We start from the raw sequence: 20,073 nt of genomic DNA on the forward strand, positions 1-20,073 counted from the left end.
GCTATCATTCTAGGCTCTTATGGCTCATATCTATGAGCATGTGGAGCTCATATTTGAGCGAGGGAAAAAAAACATCTAAACTCAGAGGAAAGATATTACATTTGTTGTAGATGGCCAAAATGTTAATTCATTAAATTAAATCAATGAGGTCTTTATGATAGATATCTAGTGCTGTCAAATGATTAATCGCGATTAATTGCATCCAAAATAAAAGTTTTTGTTTACATAATACATGTATGTGTGTACGGTGTATATTGTGTATATATAAATACACACAAATAGAATATATATTTTGAAAATATTTACATGTATAATTTATATGATATATAAATACATTTAATATACAAATATAAAATTTTCCTTTAATATATATACATATGTGTGTGGACAGATATATTCATAATAAATATGCACAGTATACACACATATTATGTAAACAAAATCTTTTATTTTGGATGCAATTAATCGTTTGACAGCACTAAAACATAAATATACAGTGTGTTGTGAAAGTAAGGTATAATTACTCCATACACCACAATGACAGAGCAAAAACAGAGCTGCCACAACTTCATAAATGTTTTAAAAATTAAAAACTGAGATAAGTACATTGCATAAGTATTCACAAAAAAATACACAAAGCACAAATAAATATAAGTTGTCACTATATATATAGTTCATGATATTGAAATGCTTAGTTTTATGATCAAATCTCTCTGGTTTTATTGTGGGGGGGGGGGAACAACATAATTCAGTGCAATGCAAAGATGACTTAGAGATTAAATCTTTCTCAAAAACATGACGTATCATATTCGATACTCACATTTTAACATGTTTTTCCTAAAAAAATAGATGTATGGATAATCAGGTAAACCTAAGTTGATTCAGTCCAGCGAGTATCCAACTTGAACTATCGTTGAAAATAGTTTTTGGGGGTTTTTTTTAAGAAAAGGTATTTTATTTGCTAAAAAAGTATCAACGATTAGTCACATGACAGAAGGCGTGCAGTTCTGATCAAGTTGATAACTTATCAGACACGATGCACTAGGCTATATAGGCTTAACCTGTAAAGGATTGCTTATATTGTCAGGTTTTCTTTGGTGCATTTTCACAAGGTCTTTATGATAAGGGTATTTCTGACGAGGACACTAAACGGTTCTGCTCTGTTTGTGGCTTTTAAATGAAAACTAATGCTTATCCGAGCAGAGAGTCATGTGACGCTTATAGTTCTCCTCGGGTCTAAACAAGGAAATCACATGGCAGAAGTTTCAAAGAATTCGCCTTCACATGTTTCCTGGTAGACTTGATGTCTTTTAGAAACTCTGTCACTCAAGTCTCTGATTTTAGGTTTGTAATGCTCTCTTTGTTTTGCTGGTGAAGTCATGGAGGAGCTGGAGCTGGATCCGGAGGAGCACTTCCTCCGGGACGCCAGGAACGGGAACCTAGAAGGGATACAGAAGCTGTTGATGTCCAAGATAAAGGAGGAGGCCAAAATTAACATCAACTGCAAGGGTAGAACACGTCATTAGGTTTCTGTTGACCATTGGTGTGTTTCTAGACATTATGGAGTACTTCTAACAGCATTATGTTGTGGTAGGCAAGAGCAAATCTAATCATGGCTGGACTCCCCTTCATCTGGCCTGCTACTTTGGACACAGGGATGTTGTTGAGGCCTTATTGAAGGTATCGGTCATCTCTGCTTTCTATATTCTGGTATACAGTATTTGTACATGGGTATGTTTATGATTAGAAATTGTGCTCGGTATATTAGTGTGTAGTTTGAGCTCATCTGTGCTTCTTACAGGCAGGAGCAGATGCCAATTTGCCAAATAATGTCGGAGATACGCCTCTCCATAAAGCAGCATTCACTGGGAGAAAAGTATGTATCGTGTAGGTTCGTGCACTGAGACTGAGTCTTGTTTTTTAATATTAGATTTACATATTAAAAAAAAAAAGTTGAAATGTTTTTAAAATGTGTGGCAACCCTTATGGATAGCCCTAAAATAAAGATGAAAAAATGTGCAAACTTTGAGATCACAAGACATTATGTAACTGTAATAATTATTAATTGTTAATTATTGATAATGATTGTTGACAATTGTTATTGACGTAATGATTTGTAGTAATTATAAATGGTGTATTTTACTGTTAATTTTGATTATATTAAAATATATTCAAATTTCTTATTAAATGTATAATAAAATTTAATAATTAAAATTTTTTTAATAACATGTTTTTATTTTATTTTTAAAAACACTGAATACATAATACATTGAATATATTAATAAATATATTAAATGTATATTATTTAATTCAATAATTATTTAGGTTTTTATTTGAATACATTTTTAATCACATTATAAAGCATTTTAAATATTTTACATATAATGTGTTATTTAAAATGATAGTTTAATAATGATAATATTTTAACAAATGTTAAAATAATTTTTTTTAAATAAAATGTAATTTAAATGTATATATAATTCATTATTCTCTCTCTCTCTGTATATATATGTGTGTGTATATATATATATATATATATATATATATATATATATATATATATATATATATATATATATAATTTATTTATAATTATAATATATTATCAAATGTTAAAATAAATTTTGAAAATAAAATTACAATTTACTTTAAATGTATTTATATATTTCATTTAATATATCATTAATAATAAATAATGATTTTATATATATATATATATTAAATTCATTATTTAATATATATAATATATATAAGAATTATAATATTGTAACAAATGTTAAAATAAATTTCGAAAATACATTTAAAATTAATTTTATGTGTGTGTGTGTGTATATATATATATATATATTTCTTTTATAATCAAATGTTAAAGCAAAATGAACTGTTTTGTACAGCTAAAAATAGCTGGACGCAAATGAGACGGTAAGCTTTACCCATAGAATTTACAAATGGTGGCGCCCATTTTTATGCAGGAAAAAGGTGGATAGTTTTACCATGCTTTTATTGTGTTAGTTGTGTATTTATTTAAACTGGTGTAGTCTAATGATCATTATTATTGTATTAAAAATCAGTTCTGCACATGTGCTGTCAGTTTGTTTCAGGTGATCACTGACATATCAGCCATATTTATGTGTACAGCCTCATCTTTCACAAACATAACTACTCGCCTGCATGCTGAATACTAACTGAATGTTGATTTGGCTGTTCAGGAGGTTGTCATGTTGCTTCTTCAATACGACGCTTGCGCTTCTGTCATCAACGGGATGGCCCAGATACCTAAACACATTACCCAGAGTGATGAGATTAAAAGCATGTTGGAGGGTAAGCGCATGAAATTCTACTGAATGTGACTCTGCTGAGTGATTCCTAAATTATAACCATTTAACTGTGATCTTCTAGCTGCTGAGAGAACTGAAGAGAGGAAACTAGAGGAGCAGCTGCTGGAGGCGGCGCGAGAAGGAGCCATATCTACCCTCACAAGACTGGTAACCTTGCTAACTATTCCGAGGAATTTTGTTGTTCTACTCTTATTACTTTTTTAAACCGTAATATCTGATCACCTGGTTCGTCATGTAGCTAAACATGAAGAAACCCCCGAACATAAATTGCACGGACTTGTTGGGAAACACACCGCTGCATTGCGCCGCTTACAGAGGCCAGAAACAGTGCGCCGTCAAACTCCTGCAGCACAAGGCCAGCCCCAACATCAAGAACAAAAACGGTAATGAGCTCCACCTTACTGTAGTCGAATTTTTTGAACGCATTCAACTCTGTTGCGTTTTTCGCCAGGTCAGTATTTTCTCAAATCGCAGTAAAACTGTGCGTTGTTTTCTTTGTTTTTAAGGTTTGTTACTGTCATAGTCATATTTTTACTATTTTAGTCTAGAACTGAACATGACACATGATCTTTTATATAAATAAAGCAAAACAACGGTGCATGATTTCTCTCATTTGTTTTCAGATCAGACTGTTTTTGATTTGGTTAACGATGCAGAAATGATGCAGATCATTACTGGAAATGTTATGAAAGTAGGTTCATTAACCTGGACATTTTTGATGACACAAATATATGTATTTCAAAAACACCTTGTCCATCACCATATCTGATATATTGCTAATTTTACACTTTTTTTTTTGTGAATTTTGTTTTGTTTTTACAAAACTTTGATTTCTTTAGGGCATGACGCGACATGTTAAAATGTTCGAGGGGCCTCTTTGGAAGGTATGTTTTATTAAAATCTATATGTTTTGAAAATAAATTATTTTTTTAATTTATTAAATTTTTTTATTTTTATTGCAGAGTTCAAGGTTTTTCGGCTGGCGCTCTTACTGGGTAGTTCTTCAGGATGGAGTCTTGTCATGGTACCCTAAACAGTGAGTACCTGCCTCTATTACAAAAATGTGATGCATTAATTAAAATACAAGTATGATAGAATTTCTGAAATGAAAGACTTTTTTAGCAAAATGTACAGAAATATTTTAAAACCAATTATAATTGGAATAAATACTGTAAAATTGTAAAAAAAACAAAAAAAAACTCATCGAAGTCATAATATATAATTAAATCTAATGATAAGATAATTGCTAGTCTTAGTCATTTCAATTCATTTTCATATTTTTTTTATTTCAATGTCATAATATATGATAATTTAATGATAGCTAAATTTCTGAAATTAAAGTCTTATTTTGGATTATTTAAAAATATAATATTCGATTATATTTATTGTAATGTTCCTTCCTTAAATTATACCCATAATATGTAAAAAAAATTATGATAGCAAAAATGCTTAAATTAAAAACTTTTTTTCTTTGAAAACTATTTTTATTGTAATATCTCATCCTTTTTTAACTCTGTTTAATAATATATAATAAAATTTAATTACAGTACAATTTCTGAAATTAGTTATTTGGTAAACATTCGAAGTAATAAATGTGAAAACTAATTGTAAATTTTCTTTTTTAAATCAAGTTCATAATGTGATAAAATTTAATAAAAAATAACTAGCTAAAATAAAATACTTAATTTTGCAAAATTTGAAAAAATAAATACCTGCAAAATGAATTTTTATTGTAGTGTTCCTGCCTAGTATTATCTCATCAGTCATATGTAATACAATGTAATAATAGCAAAATTGCTAAAATTAAAAAAATATTTTCTTGGAAAGCTAATTTTTATTGTAATATTTCATCCTTTTTTAATGCAGTTTCATAATATATAATACAATATAATTACAGTAAACTTTCTGAAATTAAAGAAATATTCAGCAAGATTCATATAAATAAATGTGTGAAAAGTGTAATTTTTATTGTAAAGCTTCATCCTTTTTATAAACCATCAAAGTCTATATGAAAAAAATATGTAATAAAATTCAATGATAAACAAATTGCTAAAATTAAAGTCTTATTTTGCCAAGTTTCAAAAAAACAAAAAAAATTCCTTATTTAAAAACTTATTTTTATTGTAGTGTAACTCATCAAGGTCATAATATATAATACTTTTTAATGGTATCAAAATTACTTATTTTGCAAAATGTGCAGAAATAAATATTTGGCAACTGTCTTTTTTTTTTTTTTTTTTGCAACTTTTCACTGTTTTTTTTTTTTATCTCATCAAGGTCAGATGCAGACTCAAACACACTCCGGCAAGGTTGCAAACCACTGACACAAGCACAGTGCATAGTAAGATCCGTCTGATGAATGAACAGAAATCAATAAGATGCTGATTCATGTTTTGTGGGATTGTTAACCGGTTTTCCCAAACTGCTTTTCTTTTTCAACTGTCAGAGTAAAGCGAAAGAAAACAGCTACTTCACGATCAAGTGCTTTGACAACAGTGTTCACCATTTCAAAGTGTCGCAGAAGAACAACTCTGAAGCCACCAGAAAAGTGAGATTCCCTTCAGCTGTGTTGTGTAGTCCAGACCGGAGTGTGTTGTGTACGTTTGTGTGAATATGTGCGTGTTGTTTTTCAGAGGTGGCTGGAGGCCATAGAGGAACATTCAGCCTTCAGCACTCATTACTGCTCACAAGACCAAGACAGCGAGGAAGAAGACGACAACGTTGTGTCTGTACATGAGCTTTCTGACTCACTTCAGGTGAGAAATCAGATCTGCATCTTGGTTTGTTGATGAAGTCGCGTCTTGACAATCACTTCAGCTGATAAGATGCACATGGCTGCCCTTTCTTCCTCATGTAGCTGTTAATCATGTGACAAAATTATCTATAAGCAGAAAAAGATTGTATTATTTACAAAAAAATAAAAAATTGCAAAGACGAACACTGCCAGATAAAAAAAAGCTGAAAAATATTTGGAAATGTATTTAATATTCTAATGTTTGGAGAAAAAAAATATGTGCATGTGTGTGTGTGTGTGTATTGTTTATAGATATAAACTTTTAAACATATAGTGAAAGCGTTAAATTATATATCAGGCTATGTAATAATACAATTAAAGTTTAAATTATTCATTTTAATTTGTTGTTTGGATTATGTGATGGTTATCTATGAGATGAAAATGTTGTATTGTTTACATAAGCAAAACAAAGATGAAGGCTGGCAGTTTTTTTTCTTAAATATTTAAGATAATTAAAAACATTTAGAAAAAATACATGCATACATAAATGTTTCTAAAACATGGATTCAAATGCCATAAATACATATTATATGAATTAATTAATATGACTATTATTTGCAGAAAATAATGGCGCAACTTTCTACATGAAACTTTGTAGAGACAACACATAATGCATGTGTGTGTACTGTGCATATTTATTATGTATATATAAATACCCATGAATCTATATATTTAAGAAAATATGTTATGTTTATATATTAAATATATTTCTCTATAATATAAATTATCTGAATATAAATATGTATATGTAAATATTTTCAAAATATAAACTGTATGTGTGTGTTTATACATGTAATAAATGAATAAATATACACAGTACATACTTTATGTAAACAGACAGTTTCATGTATATTTATATGTGCATACATCTATATATTTAAATGTTTATTTAATGACAAACATTTTTAATTCTATTAAATTCATAGAATAATTAATTTAACTTTTCATGCACCATAAAAATGGACTATAAAAAGGCAGTATTATGATAAGTCTCTCACACATATATTTCTGGAGTTCAAAAGAAAATAAGTTCTGACTTCCCTTTTCGCTCTAACCGCAGGAAGTGGTGAAGCTGACTAACCCTGAGCCTTTCTCACAGTCTTAGCCTTTCTCTTCCACATGGTATCCTTTTTTATTTCTGTGTTGTCTTGTTCCTCTTTTGTTCTGCAGCAGGCCGAGGCATGCCATCAGAGACTGGAGACAGAGATGTTGGCCCTCCTGTCCATGGTCAAAGAAGATGGCCAGGCCGAACGTAAGGACTTCAATCATCCGCTGCCTCTGATTGGCCAGAACCTCATGTGCAGATCAGCTAAGCCACAGTGCATGTTTATATTCCTGCAGGAATCCCTGGAGCCATCGTTCAGAAGCTGAAGGAGGTTTGTGAAGCCTCCAGTGAAACCTGCTCCTCACTGCACCACAGTCTGGGGCTTTTTTCCAAACAGGAAGGAGTATGTACACATTTTACTGCACACATCCATTGCTATTCATCTACTTGAGGAGGTTATTATAGTGCCTGCTAAAATCTGAGATGTGGCACAGTAGTTAAAGGTACAATTTGTAAGATATTTGCAGTAAAATATCCAAAAACCACTAGGCTAGTTGTTATATATTTTGTCCAGCTGATTACTAACAATATCTCTAATGTTTTCAAATACTTGTAAATCATGAGAAAATTCCCATTCTGAACAGTGACACGGGGGCAGTGCAGTCGCCTGTCAATGACGTTAGTTACCCTTTGTTACCGCCTTCACTGACGTAGAAATCACATGACAACAGTGTCGTCGTGGACAAATGCGGAAGTAGCTTCGCGACAAACTTCAACTAGAAAGAGATGCCGATCTCGCTTGTGTTTTACTCGACAGGTGAGTTGTTTTGATTCGTATCTTTACAGAAAACGTATGCTATTATAACGATCAAAAATATAAGTATAATGGGGCATACACGCCAAACGCGGAGCATCGCATCTCTAGACCCGAGCGAGGACGCGTCTGATCCATAGTCTGACCGCATCTTTGCATTGACTTTGTATGTAATCTACTCGCGCTAATCATTGAAATCGCGTTAAATCCATGATTTATCTTTCCGTCTGATTGATGGCCGTCAGCGGTTGGGTAGAAGACAACAATCCCATCATTCCACGTTCCTCCTTAGCGTCATCAAACCACGCGATTATTATTGTTTTGATCGTGCGCCCTCTAGTGGCAGGTCCTACAACTTGTACCTTTAACACATTTGTAAAGTTTTTTTTTTTTTTTTTAGCATTGGTGCTCACTAGGCTGCAACATGATCAATTTTATTTCCTATATTTGTCAAATAAAGAGGCTAAAACCCCCAAAATAACTTTTTAAAAAATAAGAAAAGCTAGTAAAATCATAGTTAATGATTACAAATACATGGAAAGTATCAAATATGTCTCTATGTAGTGGATTTTAAAGTGTGTCTGTTTTTCCAGACACGCAGTTTGAAACTGGAACAGGTAGAGGAGAAGAATAAAATCCTGTCGGAGGCTCTGCAGACGCTGGCGACTGAACATCATGAGCTGGAGCAGTCGGTGGTCAAAGGATCGTCGTACCGCAGCGTCCTCAGCGGAGACGAGTTCTACGACGCTCTGTCCGGTTCGTATGCTTCAGAGCCAAACACTTCAGCTCAAATGTTTGCTTTTATTTATCAAGGGTGAATCAAATTGATCAAAAGTGTCGGTTAAGACGTTTCTAGTCTTACAAATGATTTGCATTTCAAATAAATACTGTTCTTTTGAACTTTCTGTTCATTAAACAATCCTGAAAAAAATTAGGTTTTCACAAGAATATTAAGCAGCACAACAGTTTTCTGTAGTAATAATAAGAAATGTTATCAAATCAGCATATTAAAATGATTTCTGAAGGATCATGTGACACTGAAGACTGGCGTAATTATGCTGAAAATTCAGCTTTGTTTTCCCGGAAAAAAAAATACATTTTTGAATTTTAATAATATTTCACAACATTACTGATTTTACTGTATTTCTGACCAAATAAATGTGAGCTTAAGAGACGTCTTTCAGAAATATTACTGGCCCTAAATTTTTTAACAGTAGTGTACTCTCTGTCATCTAACACTTAAATTAAAATTAATCTTTAAAAATACAAATAAATTAATAACACTGTTTTCAACATTTCATCTTTTACTAATCTTTTTTTTTTTTTATCAAATCATTTACTGTACATTACGTTGTTGTGATGGCACTATGTATGTATTATTATAAACCTATAATGGTTTTAAGTTAAACTTGTGTATGTTTTAAAGTTGTGTAAAGTGTACGATATTTTAATATCAGCCATAAAATTATAAATAATTATTGATAATTACCCCAGAACACTTTGAATAAGTACACTGAAAAATTTGACCAAGTATCTTATATTTTACTTAACTTTATTTCTTATTAATGGATTTTTTATCGTGCAGATACAGTAGTAGAAAGATAAAGGATATAATTTAAACATTAAATACAAGTTAAAATAAATAAATTTCATTACATTTACTTGTAGCATTATAAAACATAAAATTCTCTGTAACGTTTTCAGATGTACATTTCCCCCATTTTTATCTAATTAAATAGTAGAGTGACTATAAAAATTATTAAGAGGAGATGATGTGATGTGATGTGATCAGAAAACTGCATACTGTTGATCGAATTCAAACCTGCGTTTCCCACGTGAGCACCAAGGCTCAACAATGTCACCTTTTAAGTTTTATGAGTTTTCAGTTATAAAAGAACATCAGTTTAAGATTATCACGTCCTGATTGTCATGTGTACAGTATAATTATGGACAGAAAGCCCATGTAAAACTCCTGCACTGTAATTGCTGTTACAGTAACAACTGCATCTTCAAAACAAGCTTCTTAAGTATGAGGCACCTTTCTTTGGTACGTGTCCAGTCACTTCCGACTGTGCGGTTCCTTAAACGCCACCTGTTCCCCTGCTCATGTTTCCAGCGAGAGCCTGCTGTCGTCGGCCGCTCATTGTCCCTCTAAGCCATGTCTGTTTGCGCTCTGTTGCCACAGATTCGGACTCTGAGCCCTCACTGAGCGGTTGTGAAACAGCCGGCCATTTGTACGAAGACGAAGAGGACTTCAGATCCGAGCTCTACTGCAGCATCTCAAGTAATCTCAGCGACAGGATGTCCCAGGATGACCCTCGTGGAGAGGAAGAGGACGATGATGAGGTGGACAGAGTGGACGGACAGAGGAAGCACAGGTGAGAATACCTCAAACACAAACTATTTTGTGCCAGATATTTCTTACGTAACAACATTAGTTACGGTTAATACATTTTTTGAAAGTTAAAAGTAGCTAGAAACTCCCAATACATTTTAAATAAAAACAAACTTCTACAAATAAACATGCGAGTGTAAAAATAAATGATGTGTCAGACGTAACATTCAGCTCTGTTTGTTTTTCAGTGTCACCTTGTTGTTATTTATCTAGTTTTTTAGACGCACCTTCTCTGTGTTTTGTTTTGGTTTGTAGCTTGTGTTAAATAATTTAGCGAGCCGAGGCCAGAAGAGGTTCTCATAATGAAACAGTAAAAGATTGATGAAGTTGCTGAGTTTAACGCCGTAATTTGAACTTTAAAGGCTCGGGATGTTGATGGACGGCCCGTTGACGAATAGTTGATTGGCTTTGCGGCCAAATACAGAGAGTTATTTTTATTTACTGGATAACTCTATTTTATAATATTGTATTTAGAGAATGTAACGGTTTTTTTTGCCATATTATTTTTATTAGTTTTATAACAACAAACAAGCAAGCAAACATCATGACCCCCCCAGCCCCCCCCCCAAAAAAAAAAAACAACAACAACAAGCCAGACGAGTTTAGAAGAATTTCACAAATACCTAAATAACATATGTAAAATGAATATAAATCATGCAGGGACAGGGACAAAAATCACCACAAAAATCATAACCATAACAGATAATTACTATAAATAGTATAATAATCTTTAAGTTCTACTATTATGTAAATGTTGGAGGAAGGGACCCCAGATCTTGGAAAAATTAAGAATGTAAAAGTTGATGTTCATATTATAAATATTTTTTTTAAATGTAATAAAACATATTTTGGTGTAAATGTTCATAATCAGATTACAGTTACTTGGATGGATTACAAGATTACAAAATATGTTCACAATGACAGTAAATTATTCATGATTTATCGATTCTCCCTATTTTTTCTGCCGTAATGCAGGGATTCACAAACCTTATGTTAGTCAAACCCCTAAATTAACACCTAAATTATTTCATTAAAGTCATCCTGAGATTTGAAGTAAAAATGTTAATAATTTTACAACATATTCACCTGTTCTCTGATGTTGGTTAATGGTCATTTATTTTATTCTCTCTTTTTTTTATCCCATTCAAATCTACAAAGTTATGTCAAAAGTAATCTAAAAGTAATCTCTGTGTGTTTGCATGCACATGTAAATATATATATATATATATATATTTTTTTTTTTAAAGAAATAATAATTGTGTAAATATACTTGTACTGTTTGTATATTAATACTATGTAAAATGCAAGAAATGCAACAAGTAACCACATCTCTTTAATGTTATGTTTACATTCAGCAGGTACTGTATAAAAAGAGCAGCTTTCTGTGTATATTGAGCCCTTTGAAACTGATTGGGACACTTTGTTGAATAAGATATAAAGTGTCTGTTTCCTGACTGATAACGCCAGTCTAGACGTGTTCTGTCTGCATGACAACAGCAGTAACGGTTTCAATGGAAACAACTAACTAGTACTTTTAGAAGTGGTTTCTTAATGTAAACCGACATCTTTCAGAAGCTGACAAGGCACATCTCAGTCTCTTTTAATTACTCCACAGGGCAAGTTTACCAGCACCCATGCTCTCCAGAAATGACTTCAGCATCTGGAGCATACTGAGGAAGTGCATTGGGATGGTGGGCTTTTTTCCTGTATTTTTCAGTCAAAACACTTTAATTAAGCAGCATATTTTGACTGATTCCATCACTCTTTCAGGATCTGTCTAAGATCACCATGCCTGTTATTTTTAATGAGCCGCTGAGCTTTCTACAAAGACTAACAGAATATATGGAGCACACATACCTCATCCATCAGGCCAATGCTTCAGACGACTCTATTGAGAGAATGAAGGTATAACAATAAAAAATATTTGCATGACCCCAAAGTATCTGAACATCAGCAAAGCCGTTACAGGCCTAGCATGCTAAATAACTAAGAAATGTGACAAAATAATCACCCAACATGAAATATTAGTTGAATTATTTTAATAAATTATTTTTTTTAATAAAAAAAAAAAAAGTAAAATAAATAACCTTAAGTAATAAATGTATTAATTTGTTATAAATTTGCCCGTTTTTTTTTCATTCAAATACTATTATTAATTATTTTATAACTAGTGCTGTCAAACGATTAATCGTGATTAATCATACAAAATAAAGGTTTACATTTGTTTACATAATAAATGTGTGTGTGAGTGTGTAATGTATATATTTGTTATGTATGTATAAATACACATGCATGTATATATTTAAGAAAAATCTGTTTGTATATTATATATATTTATATATCATAAAAATTTAAATGAATATAAATGTAAACATTTTTATTAAACATACTGTATGTAATACAGTAAATATACAGAGTACATTCACTGTAAACAAAAACTTTTATTTTGGATGCAATTTACCATTTGATAACATTTGTATCATACTTTATACTGGCGATCACATACATTGCTCTCAAAATTGACAAAAACTCAAATATACTGAGCTATAATTATTACTTATTGTAGTTAAAAAAAATAACTTCAGAGTGCCAAAGTTTCCAGTTTTATGAACTTTTCATTAGGCTGTTTAGTGCATTTTAAACTGATATTTCGTGGATTTCAAAGTCCTGTCAAATCTCTTCTAATAGCTGCCTGGATGAAAAACTGTCTAACCTGTCGATTTCTAATATTTATTTTCTAAGTAAACAAATGCATGTGTTTTCTGTCCAGAGTGTGGCCGCCTTTGCTGTATCAGCCGTGGCGTCCCAGTGGGAAAGGACGGGTAAACCCTTCAACCCCCTGCTAGGAGAAACGTACGAGTTAGTCAGGTAAAGAGAGAGTCCAACCCTAATTGAATGCTAATATTTTAGGTTTGACACTAGCGTGATTTTTTTTATTGTTTGTCGGCTAAATGTAGTTATTTCACTAGTAATTCAGCCGATTCTGATTTTCATGTAAGGGACGAAAAAGATTTCCCCATGCAAATATCGCAATGGATTCAAGTCAGCCATGTGAATTGCACGTTGACGAACAAATGTTTGATTTGAAAGTGACTTCTGTGTGAGATGTGCTTCATTCAGCGCTACACTATTGACAATGCCTCAGAATTTCTCCAATGTAACTGCATCTTTAACCATCTTGTACTGTTCAAATTTTTTTTCAATGAAATGTATGTACTATATTTTAGTTCAACAGTGTCTTTATTTAATATTTTGTGATTTTATGGTACAAAATTATATTTATGGATTAGTTGTAATCTATTTATTACCTGTTGCCACTTTTTGAGCATATACCTGAAAATGAAATTTCCAACTTAAACTGTCTTAAATCTTAAATCATGCAGGTTTTGGTTCTAAAAATAAAAATGTTTACGTGAAACTTAAAGTATGTTTTAGCTAAAAAAAAAGTATGCTTTAGCTAAAAAAAAGTTGTTTCAAATTTGAGGTTGATATCTCAAAAAATGGATATTGTTTCAGGATATTGTTTGGGCGCGGTACCAAATGTTTCCACTAGCTGACATTTACTTCCCATTAATTTCTAATGCGGCCATTTTTTGACCATGAAGACTACAAGTGTCTATGATTTTTTTAGTACGTTCACATAGCAAATGCCAAAACCTTTACCAAGTTTCATACCATTCAGTTAATAACGTACAATTTTTCAAACAGCACCAGAGGAGGGTTAATATTAGCAACTCAAATGTGAATTCTTTTGTTAGCATCATTGTTACAAAGTATCACTTTTTTTTTTACCTTTTTAATGTTAATTTGTTAGCATTTAGCATTACAAATGTGATTTTTCAATCAATACATCAATGTGTTGTGCTCTTGGGGATAGTTACCATGTTTTTTCCTCAACGTTCAGGGATGATCTCGGTTTCCGGCTGATTTCGGAACAAGTGAGCCACCATCCTCCCGTCAGCGCCTTTCACGCAGAGGGTCTGCAGAAGGACTTTGTGTTTCATGGCTCAATCTACCCCAAACTGAAGTTCTGGGGCAAAAGTGTGGAGGCCGAACCTAAAGGCATCATCACTCTAGAACTTCCCAAGTAAGCGTGTTTTACTCTGGGTGTGAAGACACTTTATTAATATCCACACATTGTTTTGGGTGGTTTCAGCTGTCCGTGTCCATTATTCATACATTTAGAATACATTTTAGTATGAAAGTCATTGGTGAATCATGATTCATGATCCATTTAGTTTATTCCCATTGTCGAATAATAACCTCATTGCAGGCATAATGAGGCATACACATGGATGAACCCCACGTGTTGTGTTCACAACATCATTGTGGGACAGCTGTGGATCGAACAGTACGGCAACGTGGAGATTATCAACCACAGGTATCAACGAGACTCTGAAATATACTAGTTCTGGTTTTACTTCACTCGCTTTACTAATGCAGCCCTTTTGACTACTAATTCCCAACAGAACTGGTGAAAAATGCTGTCTGAGTTTCAAACCGTGTGGCCTTTTTGGCAAAGAATTACATAAGGTTGAAGGCTACATCCTGGACAAGAGGTCAGTTGTTTGAGTTTAATTTCCATGATAAATGTTCACGCCGTCACTACATTTCTATTTGACATTGATTACTTGTGTATTTCATGAAGCAAAAAGAAAGTGTTCAACCTTTATGGGAAATGGACGGAGTGCATGTACATAGTTGACACAGCTACATTTGAAACTCACATGAAGAACGTTAAGAAAGCATCAGAAGACAAGAAAAGCAGTAAACAGGTGTTTCTGAATGTTTTTTTACAACATTATATACCCATATAGTGATTCCAATCTGATAAGGCTAAATGTGAGCGATATACTGTATGGTTTCTAACTGTTTGCTTGGTGTTTCTCAGTCATCAGAGTCAGAAGAAACACCTCAGCCAGGAGGAGATTCACTGGAGGTGATCCCAGGAAGTCATTTGCTCTGGAGAATAGCACCTAGACCAGTCAACTCTGCCCAGGTCTGTCCCAGAATATGAGCTCTGGGAAACCTTTTTACTGTGAATGGCGTGTTAAAATAATCAGAGGGTTTTTTTTAGCAACAAGACATGAACAATATGAGCATTTACATGATTTTAAACTAAAACGACTAGTATTTTTGTTTATAGTTCTATCCAATTTTACAACTTTGTCATAACAACACTGTAAACCCTGAAATTACTAAAATAAGTACAGCTCAAAGAATACAGAAGTTTTGGTTACACTTTATTTCGATAGTCCACTTTAGACATTCTACTAACTATAAGTAGCTTTGTAACTACATGTCAACTAATTCTCATTCATTTGCAACTACATGTCTACTAACTCTCAGAGTAGACTGTTAGGGTCAGTTTAGGGTTAGTATAAGTTGACAAAGAAAGTGTTGAAGATATTAAGTAGACAGTCTACTAATACTCTACTAACTGCTAGTTGACATGGAGTTGCAAAGTTACTTACTGTTTGTAGAATGTCTAAAGTGGACTATCAAAATAAAGTGTTACCGTAGTTTTAACAGAAGAATTTGTAAACGTAAAAAAAAAAAATCACAATTTCAATAGTATAGCCACAACATGTGAGCAGTATGTGTTTACAGGATTTTAAAAAATTGAATCTTTTTTTTTTTGTGTGTAAAATTTTAGCTAATTTTAAACTTGACGGTGACAATGTTGAAGCCTTAAAATTACAGACAAATTCTGTATAATTTTAACGCAATATGTGACCCAGGAAAACAAAACCAGTCTTAAGTGTCAGTTTTTAAAAATTGAGATGTATACATCATCTGAAAGCTGAATAAATAAGCTTTATATTGATGTATGGTTTATTATGATCGGATGATATTTGGCAGAGATAAAACTATTTCAAAATCTGGAATCTGACGGTGCAAAAAAAATTCACCTTTGAAATTGTCCGAATGAAGTTCTTAGCAATGCATATTACTAATCAAAAATTATGTTTTTATATATTTATGGTAAGAAATGTACTAAATATCTTAATGGAACATCATCTTTACTTAACATCCTAATGATTTTTGGCATTGCCAAAGCGGCTTGAGACTGGTTTTGTGCTCCAGTGTCACATATATAATTGGCTCATAATAAGTGCATCACCATGACCTCCACAATAAAACAAGCGACGAGTGGAAATTATTTTTGTAGTAATCAAAATATGCCACAAATGCTTGATTTGACTATACTTTGAAATCTGAATTTTTTTTTGTATTTTGGTTTTATTTGCATATAAAAAGATGTACAGCTTCACTACATTCGCAATGCAGCTCAATGAGCTGGACAAAGAGATTGAAACGGTCATCCCGAAAACGGACAGCAGACTGAGGCCAGACATACGAGCCATGGAGAACGGAGACATCGGTTTGTGTTTCCATGCACCGCTTTGTGCCATTGCTGATGATGTATCGAAGTCATACTTTATATTCTTAGAACGTATCACAAATGATCTACATTTAAATATTCAGAGGTTGAATAACTTCCTTTCTGAACATCTTAGACCTGGCCAGTGAGGAGAAGAAGAGATTGGAGGAGAAACAGAGGGCAGCACGTAAGAACCGCTCTAAGTCGGATGATGAGTGGAAGACGAGGTGCATAAATATTTCATATTTTCACATTTCGCTGTTTGCTTATTCAAAGAGCTCCTACAGTTATTGTTAACACTAAAAAACCATAAGTTAATATGGGATCTCCTTCAAACAGTACTATTTTTTTTTAATGAACATGTTGGAAAATACAGGTAGAAATAACTGTAGTACTTTTTTGTGATATTAGGGTTTGGTTGTGACTAACTGCATAACAAATTCTGTTGTGTTTACTAAATTTGGTCATTTATTTATTTAACTCATTGATGTCTAACGGCACTCTTAGTTCTGGTTCAGTGGGCACTATCCTTTGCATTTAACCTAATGTACCCCTTTATTTCTTCTGGCATTATCATCTGTCCTGTGACTTTGCTGTGGTGAGCAGAAACGTTTCCGCTGGCCCCAGGTTTGACACTTGCTTTGTTTCTCTGTCTTTTGCATTCAACTCTTTCAGTAATTAATTTGCCTTTAGCGACTGGGATCTATCCACAGTCTGTAATTTTAGCACAAGACGGGTTGTTTGTGGTAGAACGACTTGTGTGACAGTAGTCACATACTTAATGACAGTAAAACATTTGGTATTACACCAAATTTATACATATAGTATGTCATATCTAGTCTTTATCATATGCAAATGTCACTTCATGCTAATGGAATGATTTGTTTTTATGTCAGTGTATTTTAAATGTGGAATAAGATGATGTAAACTGAGCTCTCTAGCCTTCTACTGGGAGAACAGGGTGAAACTGTTCACCTGGTTTAAGTGTTACAGCCAAGTGCTCCACCGAATCTATTCAGCAAAGAATAAGACGTTTCTAATGGGGGTCAATTAAACTTTTTTTTTTTTACTTAATTCAACTGACACCAACCAACTCGATGTGACAAAACTTAAACAAAAATGTTTTATGCCGAACTGAACCTTTTTTGTTGTCTGAAACAGGTGGTTTCATCAAGGTCCAAATCCACACAATGGCTCTCAGGACTGGCTGTTCTCCTATGACTACTGGGACCGTGATTATTCTCAAGTACCGGACATCTACTGACCTACAGGAACCTTACACTTACATCAATAAATTGTATAGTCAAGACTACACGTAGCGTAACTATAAAACTATGCACCCTGCGTTGGTTGACCAGGTGAACATTGTAAATATCATAAATACTATTCTGTTTCATAAAATAACTATTTTAAATTCACTGATCTGAATTAAGTTTAACACTGTTTCCTGTTTACATGCATATGCAACAATCAATGGTTTTGGGAACTTCAGATTGTGATATATCATATATATACAATTTTTTTTTAAAGATTTTGTTAACAATGGGATATTTTGGGTGACCCCCAAGGCTCAAGTCTGCGTCCGTTTTGTTTTCTGTTCATTGGCTTAAAAATGAACTTGGCATTTCTTAAATTGGAACAATCCCACTGTGTTGAGTGTGGAATGTGGTACAAAACAACTGTTTGTGAAAATGACTGTTACACATTTGTAATCTAACTTTTTAAAGTTCAGATTCTCCACATACAATGCAGTATTAGGACAATGTGTCTATTTCTGCTGCTCTTTCTGTTGTGTTATTGTTGTTGTCTTTTTTAGAGAGATACCTCTGTGGTGTCACTTATATATTGATTAATGTTTTTTGTTATATTATAATATAACAATCTTATTTTAATTATGTATTTATCATGAGTCAGTTATTCGTCTTTTTTTATTTTAAAGTATAAATCTGTTCAGCAACATGAAGCTGTACTGATCAGTCTACTTTTAACTCCATATCGATTTATTTTGTGTTACATGCTTTTGTGTGTATATTTTGTAGATTTATCTAACAAAAATGCCTACAGATAATGAGCAGAATAATTCTGTGCATAGAAGGCATTAAAGATTATATTTATATTACAACAAAAAAAGAGGTGTATGAACATTCTATGTTATATGAAAAACAAGAAAAAAACACTGTTTTTAGTCTTGTTTATTTATTTTTATATAAACATTAACGTAAATTGTGGCTATAAATTAGAATGTTTCAGGACTTTTTCCTTCACCAATTTTCCCAAACAGGGAAGGTTCTAGTCCGAATTTATAGAGATCGTTGTGCGCATGCACAAATTAGTTACCACAGCACGACAAAAACAAGACGTAAGTAAAACAGCAGTGCATAATGAAAACATGATTGTCATATAATTAAAAGTTTGTCCTTATATATATATATATATATATAGGTTTTAATAAATATAGGTTTTAGATATGAATGTAAATAAATGCCCTTTACCTGTTAAGTCATTCACACACTGAACATGCAATAAAGTGCCACTTCGTTGTTAGCAGGCGATAGACATTTGAAAGTTTTGTTTCCTCCATTGAACTCAAGGTAAATATCCACTTCATCCAGCGCCTTTTTTTAATCCGTTTTTGTTATCCGTCCTAAAGAATCAAATATTTTGCTAACCCGTTGGACCATTATTAGATCAAATGTGTGATTCATTCACAAATCTGGCATTGCAAAAATTTGAGAGAAAACACGCAATGACTTGACTGATGAGTAAATGATTCTCAACTCGAAATATGGTAATCTAAGTTAATTTAAATTTAAGGATTTATCAGTGTATTAGCAATAATTTATAATAATTTATAATAATATAATTTTTTTTTTTTAACAATGGTATATTTTGGGTGTCCCCCAAGGCTCAAGTCTGAGTCCGTTTTGTTTTCTGTTCATTGGCTTAAAAATTAACATTTCTTAAGTTGGAACATTCCCACTGTGTACGCTATCAAAAATATATTCAAAATATGCTGAAAAAAAAAAAAAAATTCACACATTCTCACCTATCCACCTTGTTAAAGATTTATCCTCTTTTTACTTCAGAAAATAAAACTTACCATCTGAGTTCTGCAAACCATCATAATTCGGTGAACACTGAACTCACATACAAAGTTTAATGGCAAGTTTCGGTATTTTATTATTTAAATTCCTAATTCTGTTGTCTTCACAAGGTATAAATACCCTGAACATCCAATATTGACACATTTCACAGTGAAGACATGTTTTTTTTAGCCTCTGGAGTTACTGACAGAGAGACCA

The 20,073-nt window shown here is 32.6% G+C and overlaps 1 protein-coding gene across 1 annotated transcript; it reads left to right on the forward strand.

The window, feature by feature from the left end:
* Window positions 1–1,239: 1,239 nt before the first annotated feature.
* LOC132160198 (oxysterol-binding protein-related protein 1-like) lies at window positions 1,240–18,272 on the forward strand. Its single transcript, XM_059569944.1, has 27 exons — window positions 1,240–1,509; window positions 1,595–1,680; window positions 1,802–1,876; window positions 3,210–3,321; window positions 3,400–3,485; window positions 3,577–3,721; window positions 3,962–4,029; window positions 4,178–4,222; window positions 4,301–4,374; window positions 5,616–5,679; window positions 5,785–5,886; window positions 5,972–6,094; window positions 7,303–7,384; window positions 7,474–7,580; window positions 8,585–8,747; window positions 10,177–10,369; window positions 12,002–12,077; window positions 12,157–12,291; window positions 13,157–13,254; window positions 14,291–14,473; window positions 14,660–14,767; window positions 14,856–14,945; window positions 15,035–15,161; window positions 15,278–15,385; window positions 16,648–16,771; window positions 16,908–16,998; window positions 17,933–18,272. Exons 1-27 carry the CDS (start codon window positions 1,380–1,382, stop codon window positions 18,033–18,035), a joined length of 2,898 nt encoding a protein of 965 aa, XP_059425927.1. The 5' UTR covers window positions 1,240–1,379; the 3' UTR covers window positions 18,036–18,272.
* Window positions 18,273–20,073: the final 1,801 nt, after the last annotated feature.

This window comes from Carassius carassius, chromosome 16, assembly GCF_963082965.1.
Source record: "Carassius carassius chromosome 16, fCarCar2.1, whole genome shotgun sequence".
Classification (NCBI taxonomy): domain Eukaryota; kingdom Metazoa; phylum Chordata; class Actinopteri; order Cypriniformes; family Cyprinidae; genus Carassius; species Carassius carassius.